This window comes from Prionailurus bengalensis, chromosome A1 (assembly GCF_016509475.1).
Source record: "Prionailurus bengalensis isolate Pbe53 chromosome A1, Fcat_Pben_1.1_paternal_pri, whole genome shotgun sequence".
Lineage (NCBI taxonomy): Eukaryota > Metazoa > Chordata > Mammalia > Carnivora > Felidae > Prionailurus > Prionailurus bengalensis.
Genome location: NC_057343.1, coordinates 190,297,266 through 190,323,105, shown reverse-complemented (window position 1 = coordinate 190,323,105; position 25,840 = coordinate 190,297,266). Strand labels below are relative to the sequence as shown.

General features: G+C 39.8%; 1 protein-coding gene across 8 annotated transcripts in view; it reads right to left on the bottom strand.

The window, feature by feature from the left end:
* Window positions 1-25,840, bottom strand: part of EBF1 (EBF transcription factor 1) — a 390,777-nt gene that overhangs the window by 25,886 nt on the left and 339,051 nt on the right. For all 8 annotated transcript variants that reach the window (XM_043597059.1, XM_043597070.1, XM_043597081.1 and 5 more), the window contains exon 11: window positions 7,476-7,564. In XM_043597059.1, the coding sequence (XP_043452994.1) occupies window positions 7,476-7,564 (89 nt within the window). The remainder of the gene's footprint in view (window positions 1-7,475; window positions 7,565-25,840) is intronic.

Below are 25,840 nucleotides of genomic sequence, written 5' to 3'. Positions count from 1 at the left end.
TCAGTTGTCCCATCTCCGAAATGGGCCTGATATAATAATGACAAGTGGAATAACTTAACCGAAAAATAAGTCAGTTAAAGACAAAATAAAGAAGGGAAAATTATAGCTCTTTGTGAGGATCATGGGCCTTTTAAATGAAGCTATAATCTTCCTCCCCTCAAAAAATACATACTCATTGGGGTACCTGGGTGGTTCAGTCAGTTAAGTGTCAGACCCTTGATTTCAGCTCAGGTCATGATCTCATGGTTCGTGAGATCGAGGCCCGAGCCGGGCTCTGCACTGACGGTGTGGATCCTGCTCTCCCTCTCTCTCTGCCCCTGCCCCTGCTCTCTCTCCCTCCCTCTTCCTCCCTCTCTCTCTCTCTCTCAAAATAAATAAACATTAAAAAAATTGCATACTCATAACCACATACACGATTCTATATTCAATTTCAGGTGTGCATAGATCAAGCTAAACTCCCCTACTAAAATTTTTTTTTCAATGTTTATTTATTTTTGGGACAGAGAGAGACAGAGCATGAACGGGGGAGGGGCAGAGAGAGAGGGAGACACAGAATCGGAAACAGGCTCCAGGCTCTGAGCCATCAGCCCAGAGCCTGACGCGGGGCTCGAACTCACGGACAGCGAGATCGTGACCTGGCTGAAGTCGGACGCTTAACTGACTGCGCCACCCAGGCGCCCCTAAACTACCCTACTAAAAGAAGCAAAAGTAGAGGGGACACCAAGCCTCTAAATTGAGCGCTTTATCAAAACAGGTTGTGGGATTTGCCCGCAAGGTTTCTGGCAGATAAAGGGGAGAGAGGAAGAAAAGGTATGCATTCCATAGTTTGTGTGTTTAACAAGAGAATGCAGAGACAAAATGCTTCTTGTATTCAAACTCAGCTGTGCTTTTCCTAAGAGTTCAATATACCATATGATTTGCTTTTTGTTTCTGTATTTTTGTTTGAGTAGAGTCATTTGGGTTCCTGGATATAATGTTAATAGAGTTTCCTCAAATTACAAAAATAAACGAATGAATAAGTTGAGAGAGTGGCTAGCGTCACGGTATGGAAGACAAAAATGGAAGGTTTTTCTTTATCGTTTTCTGAAACCCTTACTCATCCCCCTTTTCTGCTAACAGGCAATGTGGCTATGCAAAGATTTCTTATTTGTATTTTCACTGATGCAACTGCAGGTTTTGAATCACTGATAGTCTTTGCATAAAGACTAAAACAATAACAGCATAATTAGAATACATTGTATACAGTCGACTCTGGTTTTATTTTGCCCCAGCTCTGTATTTATGATAAATCACTAAACACTAACGCTCTTTAGGGAGGGTGATTTTGGGTCTTGTCTCTCCATTGAGCAAAAACAGTGCCTGTGACGAGAGTCTGAATTTCAATTCTGCAAGTGTACAGTTGAACTGAATAATACTTGGCACAATGCAGTGCACAACCGAGCCACTAAATGGCTGATTTACTAAATTATTATTAGATGAGCCCTTGCTGTTCCAAATGAAAGTGCAGTCACTGTCTTCCTTCATGGTGTGTTCAAATTGTTCTGTGTTTAAATATTCAGCATGAGGCTAATGTGAACTGATGAACTGAGACTATAAACATTCACTTTCAATACAGATAGAGCGACAGAGATGCAACATATCATGTGGCCCACGGAGGTGAAAATGATTTATATTTAAGGATGTTGCTGCCTACTTCCATTACTTTAAGGTGCTCTTAATTAGCACAGTGTTGGAAATGACTAATTCCCATGTACAGGAAGAGCAGACTCGTGGAGGCTGAGATTTTTCCGCATGCCAGTGAAGGAGAAGCTACCAAAAGGATCTGTTGCCTGTGTAGTTTAGAATCTAGAGTTTTATTTGTGGCAGGCTGCACGGCACCAGCAGAGTAACATGTCTGCTGGAAGAACTGTGGTTTTTGACTTTCAGTGTTTCTTCTTGTTCTCGACCCTCCCAAAGGGTCTACAGTCCGTCCTCACTACCATCCATCCCTCTGCAATCCACATCCCTTACGATCCACGTCTACTACCCTACATGGGCACGGTGGCACCTCTACCCATCTCACCAGCTTCTTTGGTGACACCTGCTGGAATGAAGAACAACCCTTTGCTCTTTGGAAGCATATAACCCTTCTTCCCTCCTCCCCTTTGAGGGCAGTTATAGGCAAGCACTTAAAATACTGTGATCACTTACAGTAGATTAGAATTTTTTATTGGTGCCGTGTTGCCATAACAACATGAAGACAGCAGATGACTTAAGCTAAGCTTGCAAAGCAAAAGGCTGCTCATCTGGCAGTTAAAATGAATACAGTTCATTTCACAAGTTTCCCATATGGACTCTTAGTGTATGGTAATGAGGAGACCATATGGTGAGAGAAAATGCACTGAGAACAATTGGGTTCCACTGGCTGAGTGGGAAGTTGGGAGAGAAAACCCGGGTGAGAGATTCTGGTGTGTGTGTTCTCTGGGTTCAAGGTTTGCTTGAGGTTTGTTTTGGTTTTTGTTTGGGATAGTTGTTTTCCATAGGGGTTTTGCATTTCTTAATCTGCTCCTTAATATGTCAGCTGTGCAAAATGACAAACATCTTGCAAATTTTGCAATATCATTCATCACAAACTGTCAGCAGTGTTTGCAAATCTGACTTGCAAGATCTTTTAAATGTGTTGTTCTTAAAAGGCAACAGTACTAAGTTTTTAGACAAAGTGCAGGAAAATTTAAGCACTTCTGACAAGCAGAAACATTAACAGTAATCATTTTAAAAACACTCGCATCTTTTGCCTGCATGTTTAGCTGTAAATAATGCTAGAATGTATAAAAGCTTTAAAGTAAAAATGTAATAAATACTTGTTATTATGTTTCATAAAAAATAAAAAAATGCCATGAGCCCTGTGTATGCGTTATCTATACATGTGAACAGTATAGAGATGGATGGTTCCCACTCTCCGTACTACTAACCAGATTGGAGACCTGGGAGGACAGCTTGAAAAAAGCTCTAAAGTCAATTCTGTACTATACATGCTTCATAAAAGATGAATATAAATGCATTAGTTAGACACGGTGAGCTAAATTAGAAGGTCAGGCAGGGCTGGGAGGGCTGAAAAATCACACAACCAATGAGTGTAATTACTCTTTTTTAAGTCTATTAAGTGGTGTTGTTCTATCAAGGCTCAGGGGTATAGGACATGAAGAACAAGATAAAGTAATGTGTATTTATTACTCCCACTGGATCAATTTACCAGATATTTTCAGCTCCATAAAGCAAAATACACAAATGCTGCCTTTGTTACTTTTCTCAAACTGCTTTATTTTCTCTAAAAGAAGGACTGGCTCTGGTAGAGACACTTTTGCCCCACGGAGGTCCCCATGCCAACCCCCTTCAGTGGGATGATGCGAGAAAGCTGGCAAGAGTTTAAGTAGGATGGGGGAGAGGTGTAGGCGAGGAATAGGAGACCAGAGCTAATCACCTCAAGACAGAATTATTTGGGTTTCCAGATCCGAAGGAAAAGTGGGAATATGATGCAATGGTGACAGTGAGGCAGTCAAGCCCAAGGACTCGAATTTTAGTCTTCCCACTTGTTAGCTGTGGAGTCGGGCAAGTCGCCAGCCCTCTGGGCCTCTGGCTCCTGTGGAGTGGGGAGTCCCTGCCTTGCAGGGCCTGTGGCCTCTGCGTACTGGAGTCTTGCTAGATACCAGAGAGGCCTCCTCGCCTAAATTATCTCACCAATGCCCAACAGCAACCATGCGTTGAGGAAGAGAAAACAGAGGCTGGAAAGGCTGAGTCACTGCACAGAGCAGTGGATCTGGTTTGCCAACTCCATATCTGTCTGAGCTGAGAGCTCACTCTCTCAGCCTCTGTGCTCTTTGAACACCTTGATAGAGCAGTGCCCGGCACACCTTGGGCATGAAGTGACACTACGTGCTCCCTGGGACTCACTGGCAACACACAGAATGCCGGTGAGGTTTGGTCCACTCTCCACGCCTCTGTGCTAATGCTCACTGCCCACTCAGGAAGACAACTAATACACTGAAAGAGGGTGGAGACACCGCTGGCCTTCAAAACAGAGAGAACTCCTTGTTCAGTGCTTCTGGATTGCGTCATACATGCCTGCATCTCACGGTCTCTGACTGACCACAGTCCCCATCCCCTCACCGCCACATTACATGAAGAGTCAACCTTCACCCCAAAGTCCATCACGTGCTCTTCTCCCTCCTGCCAGGATCCAGAGAGGGAGGCAAGTTTGTATGAAACAGAACAGAACGGTTCCATTTAAAATCTTAGTCCACTTTTCTCCCTGCGCATCTGAAAAAGGAAACCAAATAACACCTGGACTTAGGATAATTATACTGTTTTAAATGTGTGCGTACAGCCACTATCACTAATGGTGACTTTCAGGAACAAAATAGTTGACAGAGAAGGGTTCATCTTGCTCCTGTTTTCTCATTTGGTAAATGGGAATGGTGTCTATTTTCCCGACTTCTCTCATAAGAGGGGCTCCAATAAAACAAAACATGTACAAGTTCTTTGAAAAAGCACAAGCCAGTATACAAAGGCATATTATTATGGAAAGCTGTCTGCTTGGTCTTTGGAGCAGTTTCATTTGACAGAATATGTGGGTGGTTGTATGAATCTAGCTTTGTCTATTCACAAACACATGGGTTTAATAAAGTGCAGTTTGTTTTTTAAGGTGTGTGGTCCATGGCTCACTGAAACACTCCTGTTTGACAAACACTGACCATGATTCTAAGAAAGGCGGAGCCCGTTTTTATCCCCCTAACAATGGACAGCCTGAGTATAAATCTCCCAAGTCCACAGGAATACCTCGAGCTGGCTCCATCCACCACTTCCTGACCCTGCTCTTGAACTCTCCCTCCACCTTAACATTCAGAGCCAGGAGAACAGCCACTCTGGTCTGAGTCACACAGAGAACTTCCTGGGGCGGCTCTGGCCAGAGCCCTTGAGCAGTCAAGTGGCTAGATGCAGGCTGCGGAGTGTTTCCTCAGCACACAAATCCATTGTGTCCTGATTACTCCTCCCAAACCCAGGAAAAGAGGGCTGGGAACTTCACCATCAGGCCACCGGGGATGCAGTGACACGTGCCTGTGCTATTTGTTCAACATTTCTGAATGTGATGTGCAACTTTAAAAATGGTTTTAAAAGTACACAAAAATAAGCCCTATATGCCTATTTCTCTTATTTCATTATGAATAAGAAAAGTACCTCCTGGCTTCTTTAGACCTCAACCTTTAAATCAGATTTATCTTCCATTTTTCAATAAATATTTACAGAGAAGCAACTGTGAGCCAGATAGCTGTGCTAGAGTGCAGCCACAGGATTACGTCTTTTTGTCCTTACGTGATCCCCGGGAAGTCAGCGCAATTATTGTCCCCACTTTATAGATGAAGAAACTGAGGCACAGAAGATGAATCATACATTCAACTGCCACCAGGATTAGGATTTCCTGCTCTGCAGAGATTGGATGGAAGAGCCCTAAGAAGCAACAATCCCACTCTTACTCACCTTCAGATAATCGTAGCTACCTTTTGTTGAGTACTAAATAACTGGTTGAAATAACTATCAGAAAAAGTGGAAAATATTACCATCTCCATTTGATAGAGAAGGAAACTGAGGCACAGAGGCAAAGAATTTGGGGGGGGGGGGACAAGAATTTTGGCCCCTGCTGCATAGCTAGTAAATGTCCTTGCTCCGAGTTCAACCCCTGCCAATCGGACTCTCCAGGTCCTTCAGCAGACTCTAGAGACATCAATTGCCACGTGTAAAGTGAAGACTGTGCCCAAAAGGAAAAATTAAGACAAGTCTGTCATTGTGCCCATGTCTTCTTTCTACCACTGAGACACCTCAGGCACTGACCACTGGGTGGACACACATCATTTATATCATTGTGCTATAAAATTACCAATTATAATCCCACAGGAAATGCATGGGAGCTAGGTTCTTGCTAGACAGAGGGCCTTGAAAGTAAATCTCTCCGAGGCACATCTATACTACAGACAGAGACTGCCGTTCACTAAGTCAGGTGAAAGAGAAGGATGTGTATGATGGAGGCCTGTTTCAAAGACAAGGATATGAACAGTCGGACATACCACATGGTTTCCTCCTGAGGTGAAACGCTTTCAGTAAGGTCCACAACACTGGGCGGAAGCAAGGCTGTTCCTGGAAGCCAGAGCTAGAGACTGTGGAGCTAGAGGCTGTGTGCTTCTTCCCCCAGGTCTAGGTAGAGAACTCCCATTCTTGCTGGTCACAGTTCTTCCTCTCTTCAGTAAGGTAGTGTCCCTCCTCTCCTCTACTGGCTCCTCTCATTTATGCAACAATCTGGGGGGGGGGCACTTTTCTCCTGGGCAAGGTCTGTTCTGACAGGGTACCAGGCACACAGGTAGGATCTGGCAGTAAGCCAATCCCCCGAAGAAGTTTGTTGAGCTAAGAAGGACGCCAACTTCATTTTCGTAAGTGTTTTATGAGGCAAAACAGACTCAGAAGTGACATATCTCCAGCCTTATTGCAGCAAGGAGAGCACCTCTCATCTACTCATTTAATTTATAATAGTTTCCATTTGTGTAATAAATGAAACTTTATTTTGCTGTCAGTAAATGGTGAATGGTAGTTCCACTAATTCTGTATTTTGAACTTATTTAATTGTTCTCTATTCGGAGTCCTCACAGGACTTTGGTTGCACTTTGGTTAAATGTATCTATTACTTCCTCTAGTGACTAGTTGTGTATAGTGATCTCTGTGACACAAGGCCCGTGTTCCTCGGGTACAGAGATGAGAATACCCCTGCTATTGACAACAGGTACAGAATAGAAGTCAATATGTGAATTTCCTACTTTCTGTATTGGCAGTCTCAGTGTATTGCTGCATGACATATACTACTCTTGAATTTTTGTTTAATTTCTCACACTTTTATACCTTATTTCCAATTAGGTAGGATGCCTCTGGAGGTAAAAGGCTCTGTCTTATTTGTCCAGTTGCAAGATCTACCAATATGTTTCTTTGGAGTTCTAGCTGCATTAGGGATAGGTATAAATCCTTGCATAGGTAGAAAGCCAGTGTTCTCTTTCCTCTTAAGAACTGATATGATGCAATGATTAATAACCTGGACTTTGGAGCCAGGTTGTATAGATTTGAATCTCAGTTTAGCAATTTACATGCTTGTGACCTTGGGCAAATGATTTAACCTCTCCTTGCTTGATTATTTTCTTCTCTAAAATAAAAGTACCAACTCAGAGGGTTTTTGAAAGGAAGAAATGACATAATAAATGTAAAAATAAGAATAACACTACCTGGCACATAAATGCTTGCTACTTTTATTATTGTTTACATTATAGTACCAAACACACAAAAGACAAAAATGTTGCGTTGTTCACCTATGAGCTAATTTCATCAATAGCAAAGTTTTCTGCTAATCACCTAAGCTCAAGTCAAGTTACAGAGACTGTAACCCCAAAAAGAAGAATCCTGACCTTTGGCAAACGCTCGGGGTCGCCAGGGTGCCGAGGAATGACCTTCTGTAACCTCTGGAAACCATAATCGATGGTGGGTTCATTGAGCGCTGCAAGGAAGAAGTCACAGGATTAGGACAATTTCATTAAATAAAACAGAAACTACACTGATGGCATGGAAACAACTAGAAGTCAGAAATTAATTTATACTTTTGAATTACATCATGAGATGAGCAGATGCACAATCCCCTTGCTGAACATCTTCACTGTCTACTTCTGCTATTTACCATGGTAGGCAGGGACTCACTCAAAAGAACATTGGTAGGAACCTTAGTAACGACTCCTGAACTCAGTTCTTCTGGCCAAATTCTATATTGCTTACATAATCAAAAATAGAAAGTAAAATGGTATTTGATATGAAGTTTTAGGATCCACTAGCTAAAAACTGAGGGCAAAATAAATACTCAAAGGCTTGTCTGAAGGTATCCACACATTATAAACAGCAGAATTACAAGTACTTGCTTAACTGAAAAATCTGTAGTAGATCTCAGCACACCCCACAAGTCGATGCCTCTGTGGTGATTAAGCCTGCAAGAACGTGGTGAGGGGCAGGGAGATGAGATCTTCTCAGCATAGAAAACCTAGTCTACACTTGATAGAGTCTGCAAGGTGATAGGTGTTGAAAACGTCCTTGATACAACACCCTCACATCTAAAATGACAGACTCATTCACTAACATCAGTATTATTTCAGGAAAAAGACTAGCCTCTGTGGAGCACTAGCATAGAGCATATGGGTCTCCAAGAAAAATTCTTAAAAAGACTAAAAGAAGAACAAACCTATGATAATATTTGGAGACAATGGGCCTTATTGTACTCATATTGTCTACACTCTTCAAAGCCTCCTTAAATTAAGTGTGATACGAAGTAGACTCTGGTCTATAATTTTCAAAATTCCTTCTCAAGGTATGAAATATCTTCAGCCTTCCTCACCTGACCAGGAAAAGATGGCAGCTCAGTCCTCTACCCACATCCCCCGTATCCTCTAAGTAATGGGTGGGTGGGAGGGTGGGTGTTTTTCTTCTTTTCTTTTTTAGTGTAACTAACGTTTTCAACCACATATTTTCTCCCACACCGAGTAAAAAGACAGTCTTTGTAGTTCTGACATTTAGCTATACATTAGAAAACAAGTTGCCACATGCTTTACTTAAAATGCATTTCCATTAACCTAAATTTCAAAAGTAAGATTCATACTACTACTAACTTTAAAAAACTGTATTAAATTCAAATAGGTCCCAAGGCTAATGGAAGCAATTTGTATACCAACCCAAACTGACTGGCCCACTTTTCAAAATACAGGTATGATAATCTTGTGGTTTTAAAAGGACATTTAAATTGAAAGACTGTGAATTTAGTACATAATTATACCAATAGAACCCTTTAACTTGTCAACTTGTAAATCTAAAAGGCTATCAATCATTTCTAAAGAGGAAATAAACCTTAAAATTCCTTGATTGACAGTGCTTACTTTTTATGTAGGGAAAAAAAAAAAGGCAAAAAAAAAAAAAAAAGGCAAAAAAAAAAAAAAAAAAAAGCTGCGTAAAGTGGCCAGAAATCCATTTACAAAAGTACATTGTTTTACATAGGTGAGTAAAAAGCCAATAATTACACCTCCAAAAGACACATAAATCAGAGTAAGTACTTTTTCCTCACTTGTATATTTTAAGTTGGAGTGAACTTCAGGTAACTTTTTATTGAAAAGATTTTCCCAAATGCAATGCTTATTGAAGTTGTTAATAGAGTAGCATTTTCATTTAAGACAATGTAATCATTTTTACAAATATGAGATTTAGCCATCTTCTCCCCCTTTCCCCAGCTTCCAAACAGTAAACTTTCAACCTGTCTCTTGTGGAAATTAACTAAAATTATACCCAGGTGTACCAAATCTTTCTATCCATACTAGTATATGAGTTAAGGCACAATATTTATTATTCCTCCCATTTTATGAATTACTTTCTAAACCCTTGAGAAGAATTCTTTTTTCAAATTAGACATGTAGAGGAAAAAGCCATAGAACTCTTCATGCAGGGAAGCTGTTACTCGTAAAATCCATGGTATTTAATCAAGAAATGCATGAGAGGGACAGGAATGAGCACCTAGGTTTAAGATATATGTCACATCCATCCTCCACCCATATTACTAATTGCCATCCAAGATGATTAACCGTAAAAATAGCTTTAAACAATTAAGTGTATCATTTTAATATCTGAATTCTAATTCTTGTTTTTGTTTTTCAGGCTAAGCCACCAATAAAACTTGAATTGTTGACCTGTTCCTGCAGTTGTTTGCATAATGAATTGATTCCTACCATGTCAAGAAACGGGTGATTGTTAAATGAATGAATGTCTGACATTATGAGGGGAGGATGTGTTTCTCTGTCCATACAGCCAACTCACAGACAGACACTTAGTATCTGCAGTTAAAAGAGCCAATTCAAATATCATATGGAACTAACAGCTAAAGAGCTGAGGAGAAGTCATTCTGCTGCCACAAAACGTAATTAAGATATATTAAACTCATTATTCAAGGGAAATAAGCATCTACTCTATGGAAGTATACTATGTGAAGGGATGTATTTCAGATAGTTAGATAAAGGCTTTTAATTTATTTGCCATGCCTTTATGACTTGCTCTGCACTCACATGTTTCAATATATTAACCTGCCCTTAATTTAGGTATAGACCATTACAAGGTGTGGTCCAGTGCTATAGACAAAGACAGCATTAAAAATATGCAAGACAAAGTTCATTGTCTTAAATTCAAATGTGCCTGATGAGTTCTCTCATTGCATTGACTAGAGTAAAATAAAAAAAGGATTACTGAATGAGAAGGGTCATCTGATAAAGATTGTTACTTAAAACAAAACAAAGCAAAACCCCCTAAAAACAGATTAAGTGGCTAGGGAGGAGGATGGTAAAATCATGGCATACCCATGGGATGGAATATGATGCAGTCCTCAAAAGCAATGCTACAGGGAAAAAAAATTATTTACTGACAAATAATATACGGCTAGGTTAACAAGCAGATTACAGGACCATATATACAATATGGTTACTTTTTAAAAAATGAACATACATAGAATAAAGAAAATATGTCTATATATAAACTGCTTAACAGTAGTTATTTCCAAAAAGTGGGTCTTAAAGTGCTTTTCTTCCTTCTCTTTGTGCTGTACATTCTCTGAATTTTCCACAATGAACATATATTACTTTTATAATCAGAGAAAAAGGTTAAGAGCAAGAGATTGTTGCCGAGATGGAATGTGACCTCCTTGTATAAAGTAATGACATAAGAAACTATGCCTTAAAAGGGGTCTGTATACCCTTTAATAACCTTGCATAGGTTATTACAGACTATAAGAAAAATAAGTAGTATACTTTTGGCCAGTTGTATAAATATGTGACTATTCATAAACTCTCTGAAAATCAACAAAGAGGGTAACGAGGAGGAATCATAAAGAATGGTATATTTATTTCATCAGTGGGGGTAGTCGTACCTTAGGGACATACGTCTACTCTGCAAGAATGTAATATAAAGTTAATCCTTCAACAAAGTGACCTCATTGTATTCAAGCACAGGGCTCAGGGGGCACCAGTAGAAATGGGACTAATCAATTTTCCCCCTAAAACTTAGGACAATTCTGAGAATCTAGTAGAGAAAGAAAGAAAAACTTAATTGGGCATAATTAACCACAAATAAAGAAGCATGAGCATCTTAGGTTGAAAAAAGAAAAACAGATGAAGCTATAAATGGCAACAGGAAGGCAAGGATGAGAGAGCATTTTGTGACTCCGCTTCCAAATACCTAGCCCATGTTCTCTGAAAAGGGCTTTGGAGGGTGTCATCTGAAACCAGGCAGGGACAGTAGCAGAATAAGGGAGGCTCAGAGGTCTAGAAAAACCTGTAATCCCAAATTGAAAAAGCCCCAATTTTTAAATCATCACAGTAGAATGGGAGCAATGTAGGCATCTGAAAAATTCCACATTATAGGAAATTCTCCATTGACTCAATCATCATTTTTAGTGCCCACCATGCATCCAGATGGCATTTGTAGGAATTAACTGTTTTGTGTCACAAAACCAAAAGCCCTTAAAAACAAACTTTCTGAAAGAAATATGTCATCCAGCCCCAAAAGACTGATGAACTGGTCGGCATTTCAGGGGCATCAAAGTCATTACTTTTCAAAGAGTAAAAGTTAATTAAATAGTTAAAAAAAAAAATCAAACCCCTACATCTGGCCTTGTGTTGGAACTGTTTATAAATGGCTGAGGGGGCTGGCTTTCCCGGTCTCACAATCTCAAACTCCCCCAGAGGAAATCAGTAACTTTCTATGCAGAACCAATCTAAGCAGAGCCCTTCTTTGGGCTTCAACTGAGGTCCTGGTCAAGACAGAACAGCTCTGATAATACAAAACTATTATTTACAGTGTCCAAGTGTTCATGCAGCATGAAATGCTATATGCAAAGAACATTTAAAATAATGCAATTAGATTTTATGCACGAATACTAATGACAAGATTACAAAATCCAGGGGCACCTGGGTGACTCAGGTGAACATCCATCTCTTGATTTTGGCTCAGGTCATGATCCCAGGGTCGTGGGACTGAGCCCTGTGTTGGGCTCTGCACTCAGCAGGGAGTCTGCTTGGGGTTCTCTCTCTCTCTCTCTCTCTCTCTCTCTCTCTCCCTTTCTCCCTCTGCCCCCTCTCCCACTGATGTGCACGCGTGCACATGCTCTCTCTCAAAAAAAAAAAAAAATTACAAAATCCATTCAAAACATCTGTAATGAGTAAATTGTAACTAAATGCCATTTGTGGCCTTTTCATGCCTTTAGTCTTTTTTTAAATCCACTTCACACACATCAAGTAAGGAAATTCTCTCTAAGGGGATTTATTTGCAAATTAAAATTTTATAGTCAGGAAGGATGCATTCTCAGTTATGAAAACTGACTTTTCTCTTTTCAGAGTTTCTTTTTAGAGAAATCACTCCTCTGTCCTTCTGAACTTCTTGAATACTTAATTCCTGGAAACAATGGAAATGAGGGGCTGGAGAGCTGTGTTCCCAAACAGCACAGGAAAAGCTCTTTCGGTGCCATTCCAATGTTAGTGCAGAGTTCCCCTGCTTTTATAGCTCAGAGACTCGCTGCAGCGCTTTAACATATTTCTGGGGTTTTAATTTCCTTTTTTTAATGGTTGTGTGACATGATGTCATTTTGACTGGAAATAAAAAGAAATGCAGATATTAGGAAGGTAATATTTATATTCTATTGCCATTTAATGTCCAAACAAATATCTAGACTCTATGCCAAGTAATAAATAAAACCTCATAGCACAGGCAATGATAAAACCAGCACCTGGGTCTCCGAGCTTCCCTGGTGACTACTCTATATTTGAACTAAAGGAGTAACAGCAGAGCATTTCCCTTCAAGGCAGATCCATTCTGGGCATGAGAGTTATTACATATGTGTTAGGCGAGCCTTTTTGTTCCATAATGGCCCCATTTTTCCCTCAGTCACTAAATTAACAACTAGAGGTAAACAATAAAACAGCAAGTTATCTTCACAAACCTATCTTGAAGACTGACTTTAAAATATATAAACCGAAAAATCAACCAGAAACCTAAACAAGAGCCAGAAATATGGTTAATGAAGAAATCTGTTGCATTTCCAGTCACTTAGATATTTCATTATCTTCCTAGATGTTTAGCGCATGAACAGTATTCCGGTCTTCTCTTCTGTGGAAGTGAGCGACACACTCTTTAAGAAACCTAAAACCAAATCCCCTGCAAGCAGAGCCCTGCTTTCAATGTGAAATACTTTTACAACCCAGTTCCCTGCCTCAGGCGCCAGTCAGGTTCGGGAGAGGTTTGGGAAGAGGCTCACCGCGCTGCAGAAGCTGTAACTGAACCAGGAGGGTGTCAGGATGAAGCCAGCATGGGCAGAATATACAACATAGGAGCCAAAGGAAAATTTCCAAACTGGGTTTGAACACGCCCTGACTTCTTATTTGTAGTTTTCAAACTTCTTGATGTGTGGCAAAAAGTCTGAGACTCAAAAACCAAGCAAAGGATTACTACTTCTCTCTCTCTACCAAAGGTACAATCAGAGGTACTAGTTGGCTTGTGTGGCTAAGTCCTTTCCACAAAGAGTGGGGCCAGGGGTGCCTACGAGGTACAAACTGAAGAGAGGAAAGTGAGGGGGCGGGGGGAAGCGGATCAAAGCCCAGGATGATGACGTGCTGGGGCTCCTGGAGAAAGAGCTGGAAGACCCTGAGGGCTGTCAGCTGGAATGCAAAGAGCTTATGTACCTTTAGAAATTAAGAACTCTTCCACAAGCAAGAGCAATCAAAAGCCGGAAGAAAGAGTTGAGCGACATACTTTTGTTTTTTTAAAATGGAAACAGCTTTAGTGTTTCTCAAAAAGTAATACATTCTTATTGTATAAAAAATACAAAAGAAACACAAAAAAGAGGAAAAAACAATACCCCATGATACTCCTATTCATATGTAACCACTACTTATATTAGTACCCACGCTTTCAGACATTTTCGCAATACTGTTTTATATAAATACAGATTATATACATATTTATATCCACCTCAATCTTTCCAGGGGTCATGGCATATTGCATTATATAGATGGCCATAATTTATGTAACAAATCCTCTGTTAATGGGGGTGTATGCTTCCCCCCCAACCCCTGCAAATTTTCACTGATGTAAGAAGTACTATATTGAAAAATAGGAGAGATTCTTAGATAAAAGAATATGCACATTTTCAAGTCTTTTGATACATATATTTCCTAACTATCCTTTACAAAATGTATACCAATTTACACTTAGGTTACAACTAATTTTTAAGTTTTTACATCCTGAACCTCAGTTATTCTCTAAGTTATAAGGACCTCTGAAGACTTTTAATAGATGTTAATAATCATAATGATTACTTGTTGAGGTGTCATTTTAAACATACCCTGAGGTCACATAATACTGTTTTCCCAGTAATATCAAGTGCTTTATAGACATTATCTCAGTGATTCCTTCAATATGCTGTGCCATAAATGTCAAAAATCATCGCTCCCAATTGGGATTTGAGAAACTGAGGCACAGACAGTGCTAACTGTATAAATCAGAACAAAAGCCTCGGTGCTTTACTTACTCTTCCAGGATGACTACTTTATTTTAATATTAATGAATCCCAATTTGCAACATATTGACAAGTTCTGCTAGCAAATCCATTAAATGGCTTCTTTGTCACTCAGTATCTGTGAAATGGAAACCTGCTCTGAAGAAGAACCCTCATGCACAGACCCCTGACTTTGTACAGGTGAGCAAGTCACTTAGCCTGACTTGGCCACTTATGACTCAGCCATCGACAAACACGAACCCTCTCGGGGGAGGCCACCCTCGTATTTGAAACTTTTCCCACAAATGACCAAAAAGCTGAGTTTTCTGTCATGTTTGAGTTGGGCTCTCAAAGGTTGATTTGTCCTTTGGGAAAAAGAGAACACAGAATGCTGTTAAGATACATAAAACCCACTAATTTCATGTCACAACCAGTTGGTATTTTCTAGATGATTCTTGGCGAGAAGTCACTGACAGAAGTGGAACAACTCTCCATAAACAGACCCCCTTATCGCCCTGGAGGGTTAAGCTCTGTCTAAAATGGGAAGTAGGTGAATGTACAATAATTAGGGAAAACTGTACTGCTCTCTAATTGTAATAAAGTTGATGAGAAAAGTTGCCCCTGTTATTGCCTATGATGTGCTCTGAACAGCTTGGCCTTTCAGGAGTCTTAATTTAGATTTCCAAATTTGATACAAGTTTAAAACTAGAATTAAATCCCTCAAGCAAACAGAAGCTTAAAGATCTTCATGATTTTTTTTTTGCCTTTCAATCCTTTTCACTTTATGATTAAAAAAAAAAAAAAAAGATCATTCGTGATTAGGTTTCCAAAGCCAGATTTGCTCATTTGAACTAGAAGAGAAGGATGATTTTCACCATGTAATTGATGATGGTGTTTAAGTATTGAAAGCCAACACAGTCTGTCTTTCTTAGCATTTAAGGATAAATCTATAATTTTCTTCCCGACTGGCATATCTTCTGATATAACAGGAGTAATATTCCTTCTATAATTGTTCTTCAGATTTCTTTCCAAAGAGTTTTGACAATAACTGTTATCAAGGGGGTAAAATCACACAGCCTGTCTGATAAACATGTTTTCTTGCGTTCCCACCCCAGCGAGTGCTTGACACCGTAGTTTTATCATCCAGTGTGTGTTCAGAATGAGCTTAGAACAGCAATTGCCGGGAATAGGCAGGCGATAAACCGCATTGATTTAACACATCTTGTTTTCAATCATGCTTGGATTTTCTGAGCACGCATTTTTCCTGTACTCTGGCTTGTAGCTTTTATCTGACGAGCTGATCCCTTTTCACTGGAAAATGAAAAGGTCGCACAATAAGACACGGTTTACTGGAACTTGAACACGCACCAGGGAAAGTATTTTAGATAAATACTGTCAGACATAGTGGAGCTGAATTTCAACAACACAATTGCTAAACAACAATACTTATTACTCTCCTAGAACAAGCTACCAGTAACTTATGGCTCTCAGCAGGGAACAGCACCAAGTCTCGACTCCAAAGCTAAAAACCCTTCTCTGAGCCCCGCACTAACCAAGCACAGAGTTCTGGGCTAAGGTCCTACTTGTGATTGTTAATATCATGGTTTTATGAGACAACTCAAAAAATTACTCCTACTGTTCACAGAGCTGCTTCCTCTAAACCGGTGGACAGGTTTCAGAAGAGCTGGATAATGATGTTATAGCAGGATTCTCTAGACAGATTGAGAGGGGAAAAAGTCCCAAGAAAAGTGACTCCAAATAATCCATTAATCCACTAATAAGACAGGAATAGGGATTAGAGGATTAACTGATTATTCGGTAGTATTTTAATAAGTTAAAGAGCACTTATAACAAGTATGTTACCAAGAGAGCTACAATGGCTTTGCAGATAAGCCTAGACGTTATCATCAGACTACAGTCCAACTAAATGGCATCTTGATATAAAATAAATGAAGTCAGCCATTTTCAGTATTGACCTGACTTACATGATTATTATTGCTGTGTATCATTAGCTTCAGACTCAAGTCTCCTCTACCTTAACAGATCAGAACCCTTTTCTCTGTAGCCTTAACACACATATGTTGTGATTATATCTTTATTCATTATCTACTCCAGAGCTTCTCAGACTTTCTCCACTCATAGCACCTTGGGCAGCTCAGCAATCTTTCCACAGCACCTCCAAGTGGAAAGAAATGCTCAGCAGCTCTGTTTATTAACTACTTAGGTCCAAACCGCCTAATATTTATATCCTAACAGCATAGCAGCCATTTGAAAAACAATACAAAGAAATTGGAAGAAAAAATAATATAGTAATATTTTTATTTCATTCTAAAACAATCACAGTTACTTTCTAATGGGATGTGTGCTTCTGTCGAGCACTGCATACCTTCTTAAATTTTGGAATAAGACTGGATACCACCACCCTCTTTCCTCTTCTGCATTAATTTTTACATGAGACTTCCATCTGATCACAGTAATTGCTGATAACTAAGCTTTGCAAAGCTATGGCACTATGACAAGGAATGCAGTGCAATCTAATGTTAAGATATGCACTACCTTGAACTAGTAATTTGCGTGGTATCCAATAGACTTACAGTGTTAAATGTTCCCTCAAATTTAAAATACCCCACGGCACTCCTGTTGCATTCATTTATGTGTTTCTTTTCTTCCAACAATAATTATTGTAGCAGCAACATTAGCTAAACGCCTCCTAAGGACTTACTATGTGCCAAGCACTTTACATGGATTAACCTATCTAATCTTTACCACAACCCTACAGTGAATAGCTACTGTTATTCCCATTGCACAGAGAGGAACCTGAGACTTAGAAGAGTTAAGTATCTTGCCTAAATCCGCAGAACTGAGGAGTGAAAACCCAAGCAGTTTGACTCTGGAGCCCTGTTCTTAACCTCTTTGCTAGACCAGCCAAGTTAGGCTTCCAGAACAGGCCTCTAATAATTTTGGCCCCCAAGACTTTTCCTATGCGTTACTTGCTCTCCATAGCCCCTTCTATCTGCAATCTGTTCTAGTCCTTTCCTTATATGTCTTGCATATGTCTTAACACATATCCCATAGAGAAACCTCTGTCACTTACCCCAGACTTCATCTGACTTGCATTTCTCTAACAGCACATTCTTCTTCCCTTTTGGAGTAAACAAAGCTAGATTTGCATCCAGGCTACATCACTGACCAGTGATATACCTTTTGTTTTTGGGGGTTTTTGTTTGTTTGTTTTTTGGGTTTTTTTTTTGGTTTTTTAGAGAGAGAGCACGCAAGTAGGGGAGAAGGGCAGAGGGAGAAAGAGAATCTTAAGTGCACTTCACACTCAGCATGGAGCCTGACACAGGGCTTGATCCCATGACTGTGGGATCATGATCTGAGCTAAAATCAAGAGATGGACACTCAACCAACTGAGCCACCCAGGTGCCCCAGTGACATGCTTTTTGGAAAAGTCACTTACATTCTTTAAGTTTTCCTTATCTATAAAGGGAAGATTTGATGTGGTGCTATTTGTACAGTGCTTAGCACATAATAAACACTTAACAGGCAGTTATTATTACCATTAATAGAATACCTGCCATGTGCTAGAAATAAGGGCAGATGTGGGGAATACAGAATTAGACTATTCACATATTTCCCACTCTCAAGAACTCCCGGATCTAGAGGGGCAGAAAGACACAGATTTCAAAACAACATGATAAATAAGATGCAGTATTCTAGGAGAACATCAAGTATGCTTCACTTGTCCCTGGGCTTCAGCCTTTCTTTCACTTAAACTAATTTGAAATTATAGTTCAGAGAATTCATCACCTCTAATTCTCAAATATCACTCTAAAATAGAGCTCTGCCTGGAGAAGACACAAGTGTTTTAAAACAATATAAATCCTGTGACCAGATGGGAACAAAGGAAAAAGTAAGAAACACCTAATTAAGATGGGATTCTTTCCCAGACTTGGGATATTTTACATTGCTTAATCCAATAAAACTGGATTTTTTGCTGTATATAAAGTTGTATGATGAAGAAGATAAAAAGAAAGACAAGTACAACCCAAGCCCAGTTTCCTGTGTATCCCCAGCTAGAGACAACTGAGTTGGAAAAACTCTTCTAGGCACCATGATATACCCTTTGAGGAGTACATAATCCAGGGGGGAACCAGCCCTGTAATCAGCACAGAGGAAGGAAAACAATAATTCTCTGTAGTGGAGTCAAGGACACATTTATCAAATAAGTCATATTTAAGTTGAAAGTATAAGGATAAATAGAATTTTTCTACTGAAAAGGGTGGGAAAAGCATTCCAGGCAAAAGGAACAGCATGAGCAAAGGCAAGAGCTATAAAAGGACATGATGTGTTCAAATAAGGTTGAATAATACAGTTTGTGGAGAGCAGAGCTTATACACTGGGAGGAAAGTACTGAAGAGTAACCATGAGTAACATACTGGCCTTGAGTGTCATATAAGAACTTTATCTGGTAGGCCATAAGGAGCTCTTTCAGGTTTTCCACACCATAAGAGTGACACAATCAGATCTATATTTCAAAGGCATAACCACAGAAGTCAAATGAAAGATGGATTTTTAAAGTCAGTACTTTTGTAATAATCCAAATGGAAAATGAAGGACCATCTACGGATGAAGTGATCATGGAGAAAAAGCAGATTTCAGAGGTATGTTAGAATAGAATTTCTATGACTTCAGTAACATATTAGGTGTGAGGAATAAGAAAGGATGGAGAATGACTCTAGCATTTCTAATATATCTGACTGAGTGGATAGAGTAGCCATTCAGCAAGATAAAGAATGCAAGAAGAAAATTACATACGGAAGGAAAAAATGATGAGTTCCATTTCAAACATGCTTTTTAGGTGCCAGTAGCGCATCCATGTAAAAATCTTTAGTAGGCAGTTGGAAACAAAGGACTGAAACTCAGGAAAAAGATCAAGGATGGAGTTGATGTTATAAACAATGTCAAGATATAGGCCTCTAATACCTGAAACTACTAGTGTGAGAATAAAACCAGGGACAGACAGTGCTATAGTAAACAATAACTGTTAAGGAATAGTTAGAAAAAGATTCAGAGACAAAGGACAAAGGCAGCTCAAAAAAGTAGAAGGAATACCAGGAGAGAAAATAATGGCACTGAAATCAAATGGGGAGCTTAAAATGACAGGGGTTGTCCGCACTAATCTGATCTAACTGGGTAATCAACCAGGAGAGGTCTGACGAGAAACTGTCAAACGTAGACCATTCCAAGATCATGAGTGTAGGTGACAAACACAACTTTAGGAAACTCGTGAATGCCTTAATCCAGAGGGTCTAGTTTTCTTTTATCTCATTCAACAATCCCCAAAGATCTGAACATACCAAGAGAGTAAGGGTTTGGCAAACCTGTTTGCCCAACTGAAGCTTACCTAATCACGAGAGGTATAAGAGACATAAAGGACACTCAATCCCAGATTGGAGTCAAGTCAGTCCCAACAATAGTGTAGAATTCCAGGTGTTCTGAGGCAAAAGTTATGATGCCAAGTTCACATTCAGATTTGATCATTCCTTTTAGTATGGTAGGAGGGGTGAAGATGAGGGGATTTCCATGGCTCTTTTTTTTTTTTTTTTTTTTTTTCCTGCTCCTGATCTTGACACCTGTCTTTTAAGAAGTGGATAGAACCAAGTTGGTCACTCACCGGTTACCTCAATGAGGTTCTCGTTCTACTGCTTCTAACTCACCCCACATTTGGAGTTGTAAACCACAGAGGAATGGGTCTCCTTGACCAAAATGTTGACAAAAATACATCTGTATATGTAGCCAGAACTTAATCTTCTTTAGATTCTGGTGGTCTTAATATTGGTCCCTGATGACTTACAATCAATAGATGTTTAGTTAAGCAATTCACTTGTTTTGGAGTGACAGTTATTGTGTGGGCAATGGGTATGTGGCCACTTCCGCAATAACCCCACGTCTCCTGACGGAGTGAACATTACAATCACACATTTGTTGCTATTAGCTCATGAGATGCTGGAAACCAATTTTAAAAAGCAAGTAATAAAGCACCACATAAAAAATAATGGCGTAATTACTTCTTGGTCAGGTTAAACCTACTGTGACGATAAAAACCAAAGGGAACAGCAAGCATCATAAGTGGGTTTGCTGTAAATTTGACACTGGTTCTGACCTTCAGAAAGGAAAAGCCTAGAACCACCCACCTAAGCCAGGTGCACAGAAGACTATTTGTGTTGTATACCTTTACCGAGTTTCTGTAAAAGCCTATGTCAACTCTTAAGAGCTAAAGAGAATGTCTCAGTCACTAATTTACTGACCCAAAGCCTTCCAGATTCCTATTTGAACTTAGGCCCCAAGAAGAAGGGATCTAGAAAGAGCATCAAAGAGCAGTCACCATGCTGATAGCATTTGTCCTGTAAATACAAAGGAAAAAAAAAAAAGGAAGTGGAGGTCTAACTGGAACATGGAACACACTGTCCAGGAGGTAAAGGAAACATTGGCTATTGCTGATGATCTGTGAGCGAACACCCTGGTGGGCCACTAACGTAAACAGAAAAAACAAACCAGCCTCCACTTCTAGGCTGTGATCTTTTCTACTTCTCATCCCAAGTGTTTGAAGACTTCCCTAATCCACATGAAATACCAAGGACAGGTGGGTATAGGGGTGGAAGATAGGCTTAGTCAAAGTTATGCCAGGAACTTTTAAGGATTGTACGGCACAGTCCATATTTAAGGATATCATGATTGTTTTCATTCATTGGCAAGTGCTGCTTTTGTTTATTTCCAGCTCTTGAGAAGACATTTAGTTAATATCTCCGTTTTGCCCTTTTAAGAGTTGCAAATGGTTCTCCTAAGATATGTGTATCATGAATAGACTTTATGACAGTATGCTGTTGGAGAATAGCATTATTCTGCTCATAGAGCAATAGTAAACTAATTTTTACTAAGAAAAGTCACTTTGATACTTTGATAGGTTAAATTCTCAAGGGCAGAAACTTGCATGGAGATACACTATACACTGATGGTTAGTTAGAAGTGAGGACAGCTTTTTGGTGGGCAAATTGGCTGTGGGTGGAGAGGATGAAGGGCTAAGCCTAGAGACTGAACCATCATTGAATTCAGAGATATCCCCCAAAGTAGGCCTGGAGGCTACACAAATCATTCCTAACAAGTCTATTTTTCCAAGTGGGTACAGGCCCACACCAGCCTTGTCATCCTTCAGAAATGTCATCTTGTGTTTCAAGAAGACACCATTCCTGCTACGACTGACTCCCCTGGACCTTCTTCCTTTAAACGGGAAGTAGAAACTGAAATTCTCCAAACTGAATCTCCCAATCCTATCTAAATTAATGGGTGTAATGGAGCTTCTTAAAATAGATAGTAAATGGGAACGAGGAAAAAGAAGTGACCTTCCTTCCATATTTTCTATAATCTGTTTGCCCCTATTGGAGGCTGGGGAATTTAGAGAAAGAGAAAATGCATATTCAACTTTATCTGTGGCAATCACTTTGCCTGAGGCCACTATGTCAGATATCATTGCTGGGTTTTTCAGAAGGTTGGGACATAAGTGTAGGGGGAAAGACCAAGCTTGATAAACCACTGACCTATTCCCAGATGGAAAATTTTTATGATTACATTGGCACAATAGGCACTGTGACCCTTTAAGAATAAAATCAAACATACTGGATTGGATTTTTCAAAAGCTACCAAAACAACTTTTAGGTAAGAATACATTTCTTTAAGCCTCCTTTCTAACTCTGGAATTAACAACTTGATCTTGATATGGTCAGGAGAGGGACACATCCATTCAATCAATTTCAGAACTTTACTGCTGCAAAGAGCCCTTCTTTTCCAGCAAACACAACCAAGTTTGGAGACCTTAAGTGGCCAATGCAAGATCAAACAGCCAGTTAACAGTTAAATCAGAAGGAAAACTCAAGTGCTGCAACCCAATCTACCCTAAATCCCCTACATCAGTCTTCCATGTAAGCTTGATTTAAAATAAAAAGTATCATTTATTGAGAAATGGTACTTGCCACTCCACTTTTGTTAACTTATTTTTTTTTTTCTTCAACACCCTGAGAGGTAGGTATTCCTATTTTACAGATGAAAAAACTGAGGCTGTTAATCTGGGTTGAGGGAAAAGAAGTGTGATTAAATTGCACCTATGGCAAAGGATATCAAACCTGTCCTTCAGACAGAAACATCTTAATTACAAGATCCATTTCCTATAAATGCTGTCCATTTCAAACCCAAATGGCCCTGCCATTTTATAAAATGAACACTAACTATACGGAAGACCAACAAAGGCTCCCAGGATCCTGAAGGCATCATGGGGCATGTCTATAAGGTGTCCACATTTTTTTTAAACCAATACCAGTCTCTCTTAAAGTCTGTTTTGCAAAAACACCTGGGATTAAAAACAACATGCTCTGACTTGACCTAAATTCTCATAATGAAAATGTGATCCAAATTGTAGCCCATAGTGATTGATGCACAACTAGAATGTACCAGAGACTGGATTTAGCATTATATTATATATCATTAATTTGTAGTCATCCCTATGAAGTCTATATTGTCATCCTCACCATTTCTGCTGCTAAGGGAAGTCCCTGAGGACCAGGATTCACACTCGGGCAGTCTGTCTCCAGTACCCACCCACTTGTTCACCCTTTACACTGGATTGCCCCCACAGAAGTATTTAGCTAATGCACTGGAAGAGATGATGTTCTCCTTCTCTTCAGTACAACATGCAAGAAAACAAACAACAAAAGATGCCTCAAGCAAAACTATCCAGCTTCAACCAGAAAATATACATACATACAAAACATGCTATATAAAGACTAGACTCCAGTAAAACACAAGTTTAAAAAGGGACATTTTCCAAAATGGATCACGCTTAAGCCCAAAGCCATTTTCTGCGAGGTGTGTGGTGGTGATGTCATCCATAAGAAAGATGAGAAATGACACACACTTCTCCATTATCACCTTCCAGCTTGTTTAATCTCACCTGGCAAGTTTTCTTTAATCAAGTAACTTGAAAATCGTATGGAATCTTGAGGCAGCTCTGGGTAACATGGGTGGAATTCTGATATGCTTTCTTCATTAACTGCTCATACCCCAGAAATGAGAATAAAGCCTCTCTTCCTGGGGAGTCTTTTAACTGGGAAAAAAAAAAACCCTTATCTTAATTGAATGCACACATCAGTTAACTATCTTCGGATTCACAAACCATTAATGTTCCATTTTCACAGAACGTCCTCCTCTTTCTGGCTTGTTGAAAAGCTGGTGCTCCTGGGGCTGTGCTTAGAGGAATGTGAGATTCAGCAGCAATGTAGAGGGGACAGGAGAGAAGAAGGGAATGCATTAAGCCCTATCTTCACAAGCAAATGAGCATTCTGGGGCAAAGCAGAGAGAACAGCGAGCAATGCTGTCCTTGCAAAACTGACATCCTCCTTGCATCCCCTCCAATCGACTGCTCTGAGTCGATTGCAAGGGAATCACAAATAATGCCATTCTGCCCCCTGAATACCAGTTAAGCAGGCTTCAGATGTGCCTACGGAGGGAAGACAAGACTTGCAAATAGGGTTTCGTGAATGTACAAGGATGGTACAATGATAAGGGGGGAGTGGGGTGGGTAGAAAAACTAATTGCACATTTCTCTCCTGAAATATTTGGCCTGCTGCAGAGTTCCACTTTTCTTTCCCTCTCCAAAGGAGAAAGATCTTAGTAGGGGTTGAGGTGTGTCCCCAAAAGACTCCCGTCAGATTGCTCCCCATGGCATGGCAAGTCCCTGTGGAAGACATCCAAAACTGAAAGCTGTTCTATGCCGGGGGCAGCAAGCCTCTTGAGGAAGAAATATGCCAGCTGTACCTCTTACTGAGTATGTAAGTCAGAAGGGTGGGAGATTGTGACCCTGATGATGAAAGCATTTGTAATTAGACTTTGTGAGAGATATAAGCATGCTTAAGTTCTTATTGCATGTGGAATGATTTGGGCTGTATTGAACTTTTTAAAAAATTGTCATGAAAATATTAGAGGCCATCAGGAAGATCTAGTTCCCAAAATATGCAATGCCATCTTTTTAGCCTGATTTTGCTTTTGAAATACATTCAGAATCTGACTGTGTTCCCTTAGCCAAGATTCTAAAATCAACTGTAACTGTAATTCCATGAACGCAGAAAGGAGATCTCTGACTCACTATAGCCCTGACCTTGGGCTTTGGTATTGAAGGCACCAAATCAGGTCATTTGAATCCCAGGCAAACCACCCTACAATGAAAACCACACTCAGTAGGAAACTATGTGAAAGTGGGGTTCCAGTACACCTGCTAGTAATGCCATTAGTTGTGACATAAGTCAATAAGCTCCCATAGCCTTTAGGATTTGGAGAAAACAAAATACCGGTATTACATGAGGGAGATAAACACACACTGAATAACAGCAGTTATGAGTTTCCTTTACGTGGCAGGAATATTTTCTTGGCTGTGGGATTTAGAATGTCAACAAGGGAGGCTGGGCATGCCAATTCTCTGAGTTTCATTAGCCTGCCGGCATATTTAGAGGTCTGGGCAAGGTAAACTCACTTTCTCACATTTGTGCTGAAGGAGAGCTGCTACAGACTTACCCCAATCTGAGTATTAAATTATCTTTCCTCATGATGACACCAACACTGAAACTTTATAGAGAGCCTCTTTTATAGTCAGCAGTATGGGACACTGGATTTATTTCCCTTTGGACAATGAGACTGTAGTTAGCATAACACCAGTGACTCCAACATCAATCCTCTGTCAAAAATAGTTTTATGAAGGCCAGAGAGAGGTTGGGCATAAAGGAGACACACCCAGTTGTGGACACATAAACACTGAAAGAGAAACTAAAATCAATCCTGTAAACAGAAGTCAAAGCTTTCTTGAGGTCATTAAAGACCTACATTTTGATATTCCAACAGGACGATATTTACTGAAATATCAGGTCAATTCTTAAAGGAGAGCTGGTCCCGGTGGAGTTTATTTGTGGTCTTCTGTCCAATGTCCATTAGACAGGGTCCTTGACTTTAGTAGAGTGGATCCAAATAAATTCTAAGAAAGGAAATGGATTCCATCCTCTCTGTTTACTTTATTACTATTGATTTCTGAATTCCCTCCAATCTCTTTCCTAACTGAGCAGATAATATACATTTAGTACCAAAGGTAATTAATCCAAAATGAACCTAGTT